A 14,721-nucleotide genomic window follows, 5' to 3' on the forward strand; every position below is an offset into this window, starting at 1 on the left:
GGAGACCTGATGGGTAGGAAAAGTCCCCTTTGGGTTAAGTAACGGCCAGCTGTATTCTAAGTGAGTGAGAGTCTGGGTTCGGCTGTAACTGTTTCCACCAGGGAGAAGGCCCTTCTTGCTCTTCTCAGTGCTTATAGTTCTAGTCCTAAAACCCTGAATTCTGTTGTGCTCAGGAAAGGTGGTGGTCTGGTTTTCAGGAAGAGAAGAATCCAGCCACAACACATTAGAACTAAAGACAAGTGTCATTTGAGACTTAAACTGATTTGTCTGTAACTGAGGTACAGAAGAAATAATGTCATGGACCATCTGGGCTAATTACGACAATCCCCATCACCCTCCTTGTAGCTGTGGAACTCACACATCCGAGAGTTGTCAGAATGCTAATTCCATTCGTTTATTTCCTCATACCAAACATTTTAGTTCATCTGCCTTTTTACAATCCGATTTACACAAGCAAACTGCAAATGAAAAACAGGCATTCTTTAATCCTGCAAAATACATGTATGAAACATCGCACAAAGCCTAGTATTTATACACAAACAGGCTTAGCTGAAGCTTTATCACAGTTTGTTAAAATTAGCATTACAGTTTAAATATTTATGCCTGTAAAAGTTTGCATAATCTACTATACATAGTTATTTAGTTAGGACCTAACTAATTGGCGGGGGGGGAAAAAAACCTTCAACAGAAAGCGCTAACAACAATTATGTAAACTTAAATTATTTACAATTAAACATGGAGGGTCCTGATTCACAAAACTTAGTGCACATCATGATTCATTCGTGGTTTTCAGAGAGAAGGTAAGCATTATGTGGAACATTCCCCAGGTAAAATCTAGAATGGTTTTTAGGAGAATGTCAATCTGTTTACTGGAAACTAGAGAAAAAGTAAAACAAAGACTTCAGCAACTGCATTTGATTTGAAAATTGAAGTATATGTATATATGGCAGCGATCAGAACCAACAGCAGCCACAAGAGAAGGGCTGGTGCCATTTCTGACCTTACTCTTGGTATGTACAGGACGAGAAACAATTCTGCCCCTTTTTTTAAATAAAAAAATCACAGCCCCCTAATCACCACAGGTGAACTCAAAGGAATAGTCTTTCTTCCTACAGACTTCTCTTTAAACTTAAGGCCTAAATCAGCAAATTTAAACAAAGAAGTACCTTTTATAACAGCCTTCAGTTCAATAGATTTTATTTAGAGGTGAAAGCTTGAGGCAGGGTGACCAAGCTGTTAGCTATTCCAATTACAAAAGAAACATCATAGACAAGGTGCCAGAAACCCAAGGTTACCCTTGAAGCATTTCAAGGGATTCAATAGTGATTTTACGTATACAACAATGGAGAGGACTCAAAGAAAATTAACAACTGTTTTTAAAGTGATAAATTTCAGTGAATCAGGTCCCAGGTAAAGTCTTTTAAAAAACCAAAAATTTACAGTAAACATCTTAAACTCTGGAATGCAGGTATAGTACAGTTACCAGTACGTTACATTTACAAAACTGCTCGGACAGTAGGTATTCCAGAGTAAGAACTGAGAAATGTACAAGCCGGTTCACAATGACTTTAGATACAATGTTATTAAAATACGTTGTTAATCATAAAAATACTTTACTATGTACATGTATACTGTATAAACTCTAGATCCACCTACTGAAGGAAAGCCTCTAAATCCACCTCTGGCCGACTGGCCCAATAGAGAGCGCCATTCCAGATTTGGTCGTCATACCACACATGGGCTGAGGGGTGCTGCAGTCAGTTCTTCAATAAAACAGTCATGTGTTTTTCCTTCTGCAGAAGGTCTAGTTGGAAGAGTCAGTTTTACTTCCACTATATTTTACTTTCCTAAATGCTGGTCCAAGTAACTCTGGGCATTCACATAATTCATTTGCAATTTGGTTACACTTTAAAATAAGGCTATAGTTCATTTCATCAGTTATAACACTGTCTTGCTTGTAGTCAGGATGGTTTGCAATAAACTCTCTCATCCATCTGGCAACTGTCATTAGTTCTCCTAGGGGAAAAAAAAAAATTAAGACAACATAAGTTAATAGAAGTCCTTTTTTTTTTTTTTTTAAAAGTTGTTGACATTTAGTGACCAGCATAAACACAATCCTGAAGAAAAATCAGTAGGACCGCCTGGTGTACCCACATGGCAGAGGCTGGGGAAAAGGTCTTCCAGGGTGTTGGAAGAATTCCTCTGGGGGAAGAATTTTAGGTTGCAGGCAGGCAACTAGAGCACACATCCCAAGGTTCGATGCTACCCCCGCAGGGGCACTGCCAGCTCTTCAGAAACGGGGAGCCGCTAAGGATGTCACGTACACGAGGACTAGAGCTAATACTGATGTGTGACATGGAAGTTCGTAAGACAGCAGATCCTAGGAGTTCTCATCGCAAGGAGAAATTTTCTTTTTCTTCTGTCTATACAACAAGAGGATCTTAACTGAGCCTACTGTGGCGGTCACTTCACAGTATGTGTGAGTCAAACCGTCATGCTACATACAGGCCTTCCACTTCCACTTTGACGGATGTTAATTATTCTTCAACAAAACTGGAAAGAAACCCAAAACTGGGAGCTAACATGCGTACTAGAGCAGTGTCCTCCCATTTGGCCAAAAAAGCTGCAACTGATTCAGGAACTGCAGGGGCTGAAGTTCCCAGCACCATCTTTGATCAAAGAGGTGGAGAAAATAAGGACAAGTAGACTGAATGAAAGGAAGAACTGGCAGACACGCCATTTGGGGGTATATCCTTTGTGACTCCAGAAAGCTCATGAAAGTCTCAAGGGAAATGGTGACACCATTACCATTACTCTTACAGCTGACAGCCCCCTTGTGCCAGGCCCTTGTTAGGCACTATCAATGTGATATCAAAAAAAGAGGGGTTCTGGGGCGCTCACTGGATGGGAAACAGGTTGAAGAGCCAGGCGTCCTAGCTGTCGCTCCTGTAACCTAGAGTTACTCAGCCCTAAAGAGCAAGCCCATGACGATGTACAGCAAACACAGCTGCCCAAACTGACTAACGGGCAATCTGCATACCCTAGTTTCTTGTCTGTGGACTTAATGATGGCTCGCCGCTTTATGAACCAGTAAGAGGAAAAGCACTGCTAATTAAACAGTCAACAATTATAAGGTGTATTCCACTGCAGAGACCTCAAATGTGAAAAAGAATGCACTGATAAAATACGGTATACTTGAAAAGACGACGTCAAGAAACGTTAAGATGATAAAGTAGGCAGAACCGTACGATCTTAAGATTTAAAACAAGAAAGAAAAGCAAAGGATGCCATACCAGACGCCCTCTTCTTAATCAGCTTCAGGTAGTTCAGAATACTACATCTGGTGTCCACATCCACTTCCATGTTTTCAAGGTAAGAGTTCAGAATCGGGATCAGCCCAGGAAACACACCTTCCTACGAGAAGCAGGACACATCATTAGTGCTCCAGCCACGGGCGCAGCCAGTGAGGTGCGCGCAGCAGGGCCCCTACCTTCCCGTTGATGATGGTGTCTATGCTCATCAGGGCGTACTCCTCCACCGCCAGTTCCGTGCTGTTCTGGGCCTTGCCGTAGCCATCCACCACAGTGTTGCCACCTGCCGAGGACAGGACAGAGGCGCTTGAGTGGCCTGTTGCAGCCCAAAGTAAGTGACCGTAGAAATCCAAGAGAACATAATACCTTTGCAAATATCCTTCCTGAAATAAAACATTCCCTGCAAGACAGCATCTCGTTTCTGTGCAACTTTCATGTTTTCATCAACCTAAGGGAGAAAAATAATCATGGCAACGTCAGAACATTCTCGATCCAACACAGAAGGTGTGGTGCCTTCCTCGCTTTTGCAATTAAGTCTCACCCCATAAGAACCCTACCTTCCCCTTCAACGCTTTCTGTTGGAGGAACAGACTTTTGACTTTTATGTGGGGCCTGTGTCATCCAACCACAGATCGGCATGTGCTTTTTAGTAAGAACGGGCGAATTCTAAGTTTACTTTAAAAAACACCACAAAAACTAACAGGCTGCCTGCACTCCAAAGCACCTTTGTGGCTAAGCCTAGTAGGAAATCTCTGGAGGGCAAGGGGTTGGTTCTCTTCACACAGCACAATGACTCACCCAAGAGGCCAGGTAACCAAAGGGAGAGAACGCAGAGAGAACTTCTGGTTCACTGCTGTGCCCTCCCTACCACTGGGGTTTGGCTGCCTCGCTGTGGTGAGGAGAGGAAAAGAGTCAACAGGCTGTCAGATATGGAATAAGGTTAGCCCTCCAAGAACAGAAGATCCATCTGGTAGTTCTGGCCACATCAACTATACATGAGCCCAAAAAACGTTTTTAAAAAACATATACCCAGGAGCGCCTGGGTGGCTCAGTTGGTTAAGCATCCAACTCTTGATCTCAGCTCCAGTCTTGACCTCAGGGTCATGAGTTCAAGCCCCACGTTGGGCTCCATGGTGGGCATGGAGCCTACTTAAAAAAGAAAAGAAGAAAAAGGAAAAAAAAAAATATATATATATATACTCAGCAGTAAGGCTGGATCATGTGGTATGCCCAGGCCACACACCAGACCAGTTAAATCAGAGCCTATGATTATGGGTCCCAGCTATCCGTATCTTTATTTTATATCAAAGCTTTGTTGACACACAATGTTATATTAGTTTCTGGTGTACAAAACAGTGATTCAACAACTCTATCCGTTATGCTGTGCTTGCAACAAACGTATCTCCCGTCTGTCACCATACAGCGCTACTGCAGTACCACTGACTCTATTCCCTATACTTCATGCTTTCTCTTTCCTCCCTAGGACTTAGTCACTGATGACTGGAAGACTGTGCCACCTGCTGCCCTTCCCCATTTTGCTCACTCCCTCCTTCCTTCCCTCTGGCAACTATCAGTTTGTTCTCTGTATTTAAGGGTCTGATTGTTTTTTTTGTTCATTTTGCTTTTTTAGATGACACACAGAAGTGAAATCACAAGGAATTTGTCCTTCTCTGACTTGAATGCTCTCTAGGTCCATCCATGCTGTTGCAAATGGCAAGATCTCATTCTTTTTTATGGCTGAGCACTATTCCATCGTATATATGCCACATCTTTTTTCTCCATCTATTGATGGACACCTTGATTGCTTCCGTATCTTGGCGACTATAAATAATCCTGCAGTAAACATAATAGGGGTGTATACCTTTTTGAATTAATGTTTTCATTTTCCTTGGGTAATACCCCAGTAGTGGAATTACTAAGTCAGATGGTAATTCTATTTTTAATTTTTTGAGGAAGCTCCATACAGTTTTCCTCAGTAGCTGCACTAACTCACACTCTCACCAACAATGTACAAGGGTTCCTTTTTTTCCACATCCTCACCAACATTGTTATTTCTTGTCTTTTTCTTGTCTTTTTCATTCTAGCCATTTTGATGGATGTTAAGGTGAACTCATTGTGGTTTTTTTTTTTTTTTAATGATTTTTCATTATATTATGTTAGTCACCATACAGTACATCCCCGGATTCCGACGTAAAGTTTGATGCTCCATTAGTTGCGTATAACACCCAGTGCACCATGCAATACGTGCCCTCCTTACTGCCCATCACCAGTCTATCCCATTCCCCCACGCCCCTCCCCTCTGAAGTCCTCAGAAGACCTCGATGTGAGACAGGAATCCATCAAAATTCTAGAGAACATAGGCAACAACCTCTACGACATCGGCCACAGCAACCTTTTTCATGACACATCTCCAAAGGCAAGAGAAACAAAAGATAAAATGAACTTGTGGGACTTCATCAAGATAAAAAGCTTCTGCAGAGCCAAGCAAACAGTCAAAAAAATGAAGAGGCAGCCCACGGAATGGGAGAATGTATTTGCAAAGGACACTACAGATAAGGGACTGGTATCCAAGATCTACAAAGAACTTCTCAAACTCAATACACAAGGAAACAAATAAACAAATCAAAAAATGGGCAGAAGATATGAACAGACACTTTTCCAATGAAGTCAATGTGGTTTTGATTTGCATTTCCCTGATGGTCAGTGATGCTGAACAACTTCTCATGTGTCTGTTGGCCATCTGAAGGTCTTCTGTGGAAAAATCTATTTGGGTCCTTTGTCCATTTTTTAATCAGATTTTTGGTTTTTTGTCTGTTTTTAAAATATATTTTGGATATTAACCCTTCTCAGATATAACATTTGTAGAGATCTTCTCCTATTCAGTACGTTGCCTCTTTGTTTTGCTGATGGAGTTTCCTTTTCTGTGCAGCAGCTTTTTAGTTTAATGTGGTTCCTGTAGTTGATTTTTGCTCATTTCCCTTGCCAGAGGAGATGTATCTAGAAAAATATTGCTAAGGTACATGTCGAAGATTACTGCTTATGTTTTCTTCTATGACTTTTATGGTTTCAGGTCTCACATTAAGGTCTTCAATCCATTTTATTTTTGTGTACGGTGTAAGAAAGTGGTCCAGTCTCATCCTTTTGCATGTCGCTGTCCAGTTTTCTCAGCACCATTGAAGAGACTTTCCTCATTGTATATTCTTGCCTCCTTTGTCACAGATCGACCTCATAAGAGTGGATTTATTTTTTGGCTCTCTATTCTGTTCCACTGATGTGTGTGTCTACTTTTGGGCCAATACCTTACCGTTTCAATTACAATAGCTTTGTAACGTATCTTGAAATCTGGAATTGTGATACCTCCAGCTTTGTTCTTTCTCAAGATTGCTTTGGCTAGTTGGGGGAGGGGTTTTTTGTTGTTCTAAACAAATTTTAGGATTATTCTATGAAAAATACTATTGGTATTTTGATAGGGATTGCACTGAATCTGAAGGTTGCTTTGAGTAGTAAGGACATTTTAGCAATATTCTCCCAGTCTAAAAGCACGGGAGGTCTTTTCATGTGTTAGTGTCACCTTCAACTTCTTTCATCATGTTTTATAGTTTTCAGAGTACAGGTTTTTCACTTCTTGGTTAAGTTTATTCCTAGGTATTTTATTCTTTTGGGCTTAATTTTATACAAAATTGTTTTCTTTCTGCTTTGTTATTAGTGTATAAAAATACAACAGATCTCTGTGAATTTCATATCCTGCAGCTATACTGAATTCATTTATTACCTCGGAGTTTTTTTGGTGTAGTCTTTAGAGTTTCCTATGTAGTGTCAAGTCATCTGCAAATGAGTTTTATTTACTCCTTACCAATCTGGATGCCTTTTTTCTTGTCAGATTGCTAGGACTAGGATGACTTCCAGTATTATGATGAATAAAAGCGGTAAGAGCGGACGTCCTTGTCTTGTTCCTGATCTTAGAGGAAAAGCTCTAAGGTTTTCACCATTGAGTATGATATTAGCCAGGGTTTTTTCATATATGGCCTTTACTAAGTTGAGGTATGTTTCCTCTAAACCCACACTGTTGGGAGTACTCATGAATGGATGTTGAATTTTGCCAATTTTTTTTTTTTGCATCCACTGAAATAATTATCTTTCACTCCGTTAATGTGATGTACCACATTGACTGATTTGCAAATTCATCCCCAGAATAAATCTCACTTGGTCATGGGGAGTGATCCTCTTAATGTGTTTGCTAATATCTTGTTGAGGATTTTGCATCTATATTCATCAGAGATATTCTCCTACACTATCTTCATCCTCTTCTATTTTTTTTCAACAGTTTTAGGGAAATAGGTATTAACTCTTCTTTAAATGTTTGGTAGAATTCACCTGTAAATCCATGTAATCCTGGACTTTTGAGTTTTTGGATTATCAATTCATCTTTGTTACTAGTATTTGGTCTGTTCAGATTTTCTATTTCTTCCAGATTCAGTTTTGGAAGATTCTGATTCTAGGAATTTATCCATTTCTTGTTTGTCCAATTTGTTAGCATATAATTCTCTGTAGTAGTCTCTTATAATCCTTTGTATTTCTGTGGTGTCAGCTGTTACTTCCCTTTCATTTGATTTTACTTGTGTCCTCTTTTGCTTGAGGAATCTAACGGTGTTTCCATTTCATTTATCTTTTCAAGGAACCAGCTCTTGGTTTCATTATCTTTTCTATTTTTTAATGTCTGTTTCATTTATTCCTGTTCTGAGCTGTATTTCCTTTCTCCTACTAACTTTGGGCTTTGTTCTCCTTTCTCTAGTCCCTTTAGGCGTAAGGCTCTTTTAATTTTTTTCCTGTGGTAGGCTTGTGTCACTGTAAATTCCCACTTGGAACTGTATTTTTCCCTACTCTGTCCCCCAAATTTGGACCATTGTGTTTTTACCTTCATTTGTCTCCATGTACAAAAAACTCCTCTTGATTGTGAATTATTTATTTTTCCAATGACTTCTTAAGACCCTTAAAGTAGAGCTTTTAACACTTTTTAGTCTGTTTCCCATAATGAAATCTTAGGAGAATCTTAGCATGTATACACTGAAGGGTCATGCTGAACTAGGATGGATGGTGCGAAGTCTGATTACTGAGGCTGTCTCCCATACTCAATTTCTATTGTTATGGTTTTGTTTTTTTAAAGAAACACATGACCTCCTGAATAATCTAGACACTTCTAGGAACATATCCAAATAACAGTCTAAAATTCCATCATGGCTATCAATGGGTTTTCATTTCGAATATTTTTTTTCTTACTCTTGACAGAAGTTCATAAAGATCACTGTTTTAAAGAGAAATTCATAAAAGCAAAAATTAAAAGTATGTTTTACTACTGCACTGTAAATTCTCAGTTTGACTGCTACGGTTTACTTTAAATCTCTTATTGCAGCATTTAAAGCTATGATTTTCCCTTTAGAGACTAGCTTTGCCAGCATCTTAGTTTAGAGTTCCTCTAAAACCTGTGAGGAAAGCAATTTTAAATTTCCAACAGTTAGATTTCTCTTGAACATCTTTTTGTTGAATTATGGCGGGAACGCATCCTGTTACGGTGTTTACTTTTGAGAGGTGAAGATTTTCCTTAATTGTTGTAAAATCTTCCTCAGGGCACTTGGGAAAACATGTGCTGTGGTAGGAGATTTGTGACAAGGACTGTACAAACCAGCTTATTAACCGTGCCGTTTAATTCCCCAACAGCCTTTCTCCTTCTTTGGTTATACGGCCTGTCAGATACTGAGTAACAGGCAAGGCACTCTAAGTGATTTACCTCCAGGAATCCCACACATTCTTACAACAGCCCACTTACCCCAATTGTACACATGCAAACAGAGGCACAGAGATGCTAAGTACCTTGGTCAGGTTAAAAAGCCAGTGAAGAGTATAGGTGATTGATGAGTTGAATGCTCACAAGGCAGCCATGTCAGAGCCACCATACTATAGTGCCTTTAATTCTTTCATGCTTCTCAAGAAGTTCTGCTACACACTGAGGTACAGAACAAAAATCATGGCTCTAACATTATTTTGGAAGAATAGAGAAAACTGCTTTCTCTATTGAATACTTTATCCTCCCACTTTTGTCTGTTATCAATTTTGTCATTTCTGCTATCTCTTTAAAAGGTCATTATCCAGTTCTGTTTTCCATAGCTGTCCTTGTTTTAGGGATGCAAACACCCTACGCCATTATGTTGCTCTTCCTTATCACCTGTTTTAGCTTTTTACTAGGATAGTTTAGTCTTTTCAAATTTGTCTTCATCTTATTTTCACCATTTTATGTTCTCTGGGCTATACCATCATACCACTCCCTTGCCCTACCCACAACTTTTGTGGCACTGGAAAGGTTCTGTTTTTTTTTCCCCCCACTCTTTTTAACATTTCTATTATCTTAGTCTACCATACATCTCCTTCCATTGTTCCCTTGGTAGGTAAGAGTTCTGGCATACTTTTAGCACTAATAATCTATTAAGTTTTGATAGAATCACCTGGAATTTCACGTTTGGGAAGACAATTCTGTTTTCCTTACCCTTCAGTATTCTGTAGACTTTTCTCCATCTCTTAGCATTTAATGTTGCAGAGGAAGAGGGACTGCAACTTTTTTTTTTTTTTCTTCTCTCCCCTCTTGGTGCTGATTCCAATTTTCTCTCCCATTTTCAGATGGTTAATTTTTCTCTTTAGGATTCAGAAATTCCTAGATTTGGGTTCTTTAAATATTTCTGTCTCATCCTTAATAGAACTTTCCTTGAGTGAGAGTCTATTTCTCAGATTATTGGCTCTCATTTTTTATATAGATCATTCTCGTCTAAATGATTGTAAACATTGAACTTTTCAGAGGAATTCTCCATGTTTCAGTTTTTCCATGATTTCCATTTCCTTGTCATCCTGCTGAGATCAATCTCAATTTGGTTCCTAAGTTATTAACTTGGATCTTTAATAACATTGGCTCTACTGGTGAATATAATGAGTTTTAGAAGCGTAGCTTTTTCTAAAACTCTTCTCCAAAACCTCTCTCATCAATAATGCTTGTTTATTTTGTTTGTGACCTTTCTTTAGAATTTTTTCAAGGGCATTAAGAATTCTTCCCAGTTGCTTGAACTATATTTCACTGAGGGGAATGCATTCTGTAAGCCCAGCTGGGCACTTCCCTCAAGGCTATTAAAAGTCATCCGTTTTCTATTGACTTTTAGACATCTATTCATATTTGTTAACAAAGGCTTAGATGGGTAACTTCCAGGGACTCTTCCTTACAGGGGCTGATCCCCCTAGCAGGTACACCCGTACGGGCAAATAGTCCGCAGAACCCCATGGGTTACTTTTGGCCTGGGTGTTAAGAGCAGGCAGAGGCAGGCTGACGAGGGTGTGCGGGTGGGGCAGGTACAGGCTGGAGCTGCCCCTCACGGGGAAGGAGGGAGCAAGGTGGGGCAGCTGCTGCGGTAGGCGTTCCTTCCTTCCACGCTCGCTCTGACAGGGCTGCTGCACCTCTCCTTCCTTGGCAGACCCCTCACTCAGCTGAGCAACCTCCCCCAGGCACTTGCTGTACCTGGGGACCTACTAGCCCAGGAACCAAAGGGCTCCGCTTAGTTAGCTGCCACCTCACGGTCTGAATTATTCCAGGGCTCCGCTGGGAAACTGCTTCCAGAGAGCTCCTTTTTTGGTTGTTGCTGGGCTGGAGCTGATGAACTGTTAGTTGTTTTTCTGATAGTCCAATCTACCTTCTCTAGAAATATATCCAGTTCGGTTCCACGGAGGTGACCCTTCCCTGCATCCCCACAGTTACATTTGGCCCCTCGTCTTTACTTTTACCCCCTTGTCTTTACTTTTGCTCTCATAACCAGAATGGCATTTGGGGGAAGATGAAATCAATCTGTGGATTCTCTCCAACCATCGTCTTGAAATGTAAGCCTCTAGAAATAGTGATTCAAAAGCAACCCTAATCTCTTTCACATGGCCTAAGGAGCTACTGTTAGCACCTGTTCCCAGGAATCTCTACTAATGCTGTACACCACAACCTACAGTGTAAGCTCTGGTTGAAAAGGGAACAGAGAACGGGTACGGTACAGGAGAGGCATTTTATTCTACATGGTGAAGATTCTCAATCAGGTCAGATCTAAAACAAATATTATAGGTAAATAAGCAACAGATAATCTGTAGATACCCAAACCCACTGCTATACTGAAACACATTCTTACCTTTGATAGTGGAATGAGAAAATCCAGTTTGTATGAAAGGATCACCCTGGTAAGCAGCACCACAAACACCACATAGGCAGAGTTCTCAAAGTCTGTTAACTGAACCTGGACAAGCAGGAGCCCAGAGAAGTTACGGACCAATGACACAAACAGGCTCTTCCCCGACAGACCCCTCCTTAGATCTTGCCACGCCCAAGCCAGCGCCTACCTCACCACGTGGGGCTTGGAAGCCCTGTGTCCACAGTCTATTCTCAGAAATCAGTCCTAAGCTTTTGGACCTGCTTTTACCATGCACACGTTTGGTCTGTATTTGGAAAGCCTCTGAGAAGAGCACTAGAAGGGTAATGGGCAGAGCAGGGGCATGACTGAATCACTTTCCGCTGATGTGCATCTTACCTCCATGGGTCGGAATTCTACTCTCCATCCAATATCGGAGTTTGGAGGAGGGGGCTTAAATCGCATCGTCTGCCAATTTGTGGACTGAATATTCTATAATAAAAAAGCAGAAAACCAACTTTCCACGTGTCCAGGAAAATATTAAGATGGTTTGATACTTGGTAAGGGAAGATTATGCACTGTTGATACCCAATACTCTTTAATTTACAAATACCAAAAGGTACAATTTAAGATGTCCTCGATATGTGACCTGCTAGGAAAACAAACAAGAGTTTAACAGAAGTTGAGTGATATGTTGGCAGCACAGAAATAATTGATGCCATTTTTTTATGCAGCATGTTTGAATTTTTCAACTTTCTGCGAGCAAGAGAAAATAGTGAAAAAATGCAGAATCAGAGATATAACTAGTTAGAATTATAAAATAAGGTACGTTAAACCAATCCAAAATTTCTTAATTCTTCACTGCACTAGACAATGAAAGGCATCGGAAACTTCTCCAATTACTAACTGCTCACAGGTACAGAAAATGGCCTCCATCTTGCTTAGTGAAGTGAAATGCATTTAGAACAGAAGAGATACCTCAAAATGGTCGGATTCATTGGCATCATCCAAGTGTATTTTCTCTTCAAACAGAGTCAGGGGGTCTCTAATGAAGAGATGAGCAACATGCTGGGCCAGGAGATGATCGATGCCTGTCAAGAGAGGTTACACCAGATTCCTGTCAAAGTCCCGGGCTCCATTGTGTCTAAGTCCAGTAAGAAGACAGGACAGCTCAGCAAGTTTGAAGACAGGGCATCTAGAAGCTCAGGAAGCGGCTGGTTTATTCAGTATCCGCGTGCGGCCCAGGGTTTTATCCTACAGGCCCTGAGGAAGTGCCAGAGTTTTATTTGCTACTTACACAATGCCTGGTGGGGCACTGGTGTGGACCTAGATACAGAGACCTCCAGAGTAAGTTCCTTTGCTAAAACTCAAGAAGATCTCACAAGTATTTGTAACTTGAAGCTTTAGGAACAAGCAGCCTCATAAGAAAAGTTAAGAGACCTCACACTAAAAATAGAAACCAGACCGGAAGTCAGCAAAAAGTTCTAAAGAGCTCTGAAGAACCAAAGGTGCACAATCAAACCCGGAGAAAAGGAGTGGCTGCTCACCTTCCTGCAGGAGTTGTTCGTAGATTTCCTTATCTATTGTCAAGTCGATGTCATTGTATTTCTCACCGCACTCAGATAAGTAACTGTCTATCGAATCGTACCGGGACTTACTGATCCTATAGTTACTGTTCTTCAGTGGCTAAAATTGAAAAAACTACGAATGAATGCCATATAAAATGCTCCGGAAATGAACTAATGCCCCATAGAGTTCTACTTAAATGCTTTTATATTTTATATATAATAGTTATATAAAAATATCCAACCTTAAGATCCTGAAAAAAAGTTAATCCTAAGACGTTATTAGGGAAAATTATGTTTTTTAAAAATTTGGAAGTAACTTAAGTAGCTGTTCTCTGATATGATTTAAATATATATATATATTTTTTAAAAGGCAGATTGCCTTCGTTCTTACTAAGCCAGGAAAATATATGCCAAGGTTGAAAGCAAACCTATTAACGTAAAAAAGAGCTGTTAACACTCATTTCTCCTTTAAAGTTTAATTCTACTTAGGCAACATGTTCGACAATTTAGGAGCACTCCCATGAAGACAAGAGCAGCAGCAGTGCAGCCCTGGTTGAGAACATCAGAGGCACTTGAAAGGGCTCATTTAAAACCATGTCCAGGTCTCGGTTCTGGAGACACTTGTTTATTCGATCTGCCATGGGCCGGTGTCTATTTTTAAAGATCTCCATAGGCGGTTTTGATGCACACTCCAGGTTGGAGAGGTGCACGGTCACAGTTCAACATGCAAACAAGAGGCACTAACCTACCCTTATTAGGCAAACCTAACCCTTTATACGGGGCAAAATAATCTTTGACCACAGATTCCACAGCAGAAAGCATCATATAGAGAGCGCTCATGTAGTGCCAAAAAGCCTTTTGGTAACAACAGCCCATCGGCACTTACTTCCAAAATACAGGAAAAAAGCACCACTAAGTTTTAGAAGAGGATGAAACAAATACAGATTTCAGCAAGTGATGAAAATTCCTTACCCCAACCAAATCATGCTTCCCATATATTCACCCCAAAACAAACACTAATGACATCAAGGACAGATTTATAACCTGTGAATTTCTTCCCACATGTGACTAGCCCACTCAAGATAAAAATTTAAGGGAGACTTCAACATTGTAAGTAGTTACAATAACCCCATTTTACCCACTTCATTTTTTAAAAAGGCTATTAAGGAAAATCACTCCCACCTCCAGTCCTCTCTCCTCCCGAGTTCTATCATCTACAGATGCGGAAATCACTCCCCAGCGACAATCAATGTCCGACACATGGCCTCGGTAAAAAGGAGACGCAGCGCTCAAAGCCATCTAAAAACAAACAAGAGTCAGCACCTGCAGGTTCGAAGTGTCATTCACATGCTGAGAAAAGCACCATGCAGTTATCTCTGGTCTAGAAGAATCCGTTTAGGTGAGCCCCATGGGAGTTCTAGTCCTCTGTGCCTACTTTTTTTATAGTGAAAGACACCAGAAGGGACTCAAATCCCTGGACGGGATTCATTTAAATCATCCCCTCTGTCACGCGGAATGGGGAGGATGGGAGAGCGGAAACAGCTACACTCCAACTTGACACCTGAACACCCAGATGTCTTACTAGCAACAGTAAACTTCTATAGCTTGGCGTCTTAGTCCAGTAGCTCTAAATGCACACTACTT

General features: G+C 40.6%; 1 protein-coding gene across 1 annotated transcript in view; it reads right to left on the reverse strand.

Moving 5' to 3' along the window:
- Positions 1-378: 378 nt before the first annotated feature.
- The window catches only part of GCLC (glutamate-cysteine ligase catalytic subunit), a 47,325-nt gene continuing 32,982 nt past the window's right edge, over positions 379-14,721 (reverse strand). The window contains exons 8-16 of the mRNA XM_002922955.4: positions 14,260-14,376; positions 13,057-13,195; positions 12,488-12,600; positions 11,909-12,001; positions 11,513-11,617; positions 3,678-3,759; positions 3,491-3,594; positions 3,294-3,414; positions 379-2,016 (exon numbers count right to left, since the gene is read on the reverse strand). Coding sequence (XP_002923001.1) covers positions 1,805-2,016; positions 3,294-3,414; positions 3,491-3,594; positions 3,678-3,759; positions 11,513-11,617; positions 11,909-12,001; positions 12,488-12,600; positions 13,057-13,195; positions 14,260-14,376 — 1,086 coding nt within the window. The 3' untranslated portion in view covers positions 379-1,804. The remainder of the gene's footprint in view (positions 2,017-3,293; positions 3,415-3,490; positions 3,595-3,677; positions 3,760-11,512; positions 11,618-11,908; positions 12,002-12,487; positions 12,601-13,056; positions 13,196-14,259; positions 14,377-14,721) is intronic.

This window comes from Ailuropoda melanoleuca, chromosome 19 (assembly GCF_002007445.2).
Source record: "Ailuropoda melanoleuca isolate Jingjing chromosome 19, ASM200744v2, whole genome shotgun sequence".
NCBI lineage: Eukaryota > Metazoa > Chordata > Mammalia > Carnivora > Ursidae > Ailuropoda > Ailuropoda melanoleuca.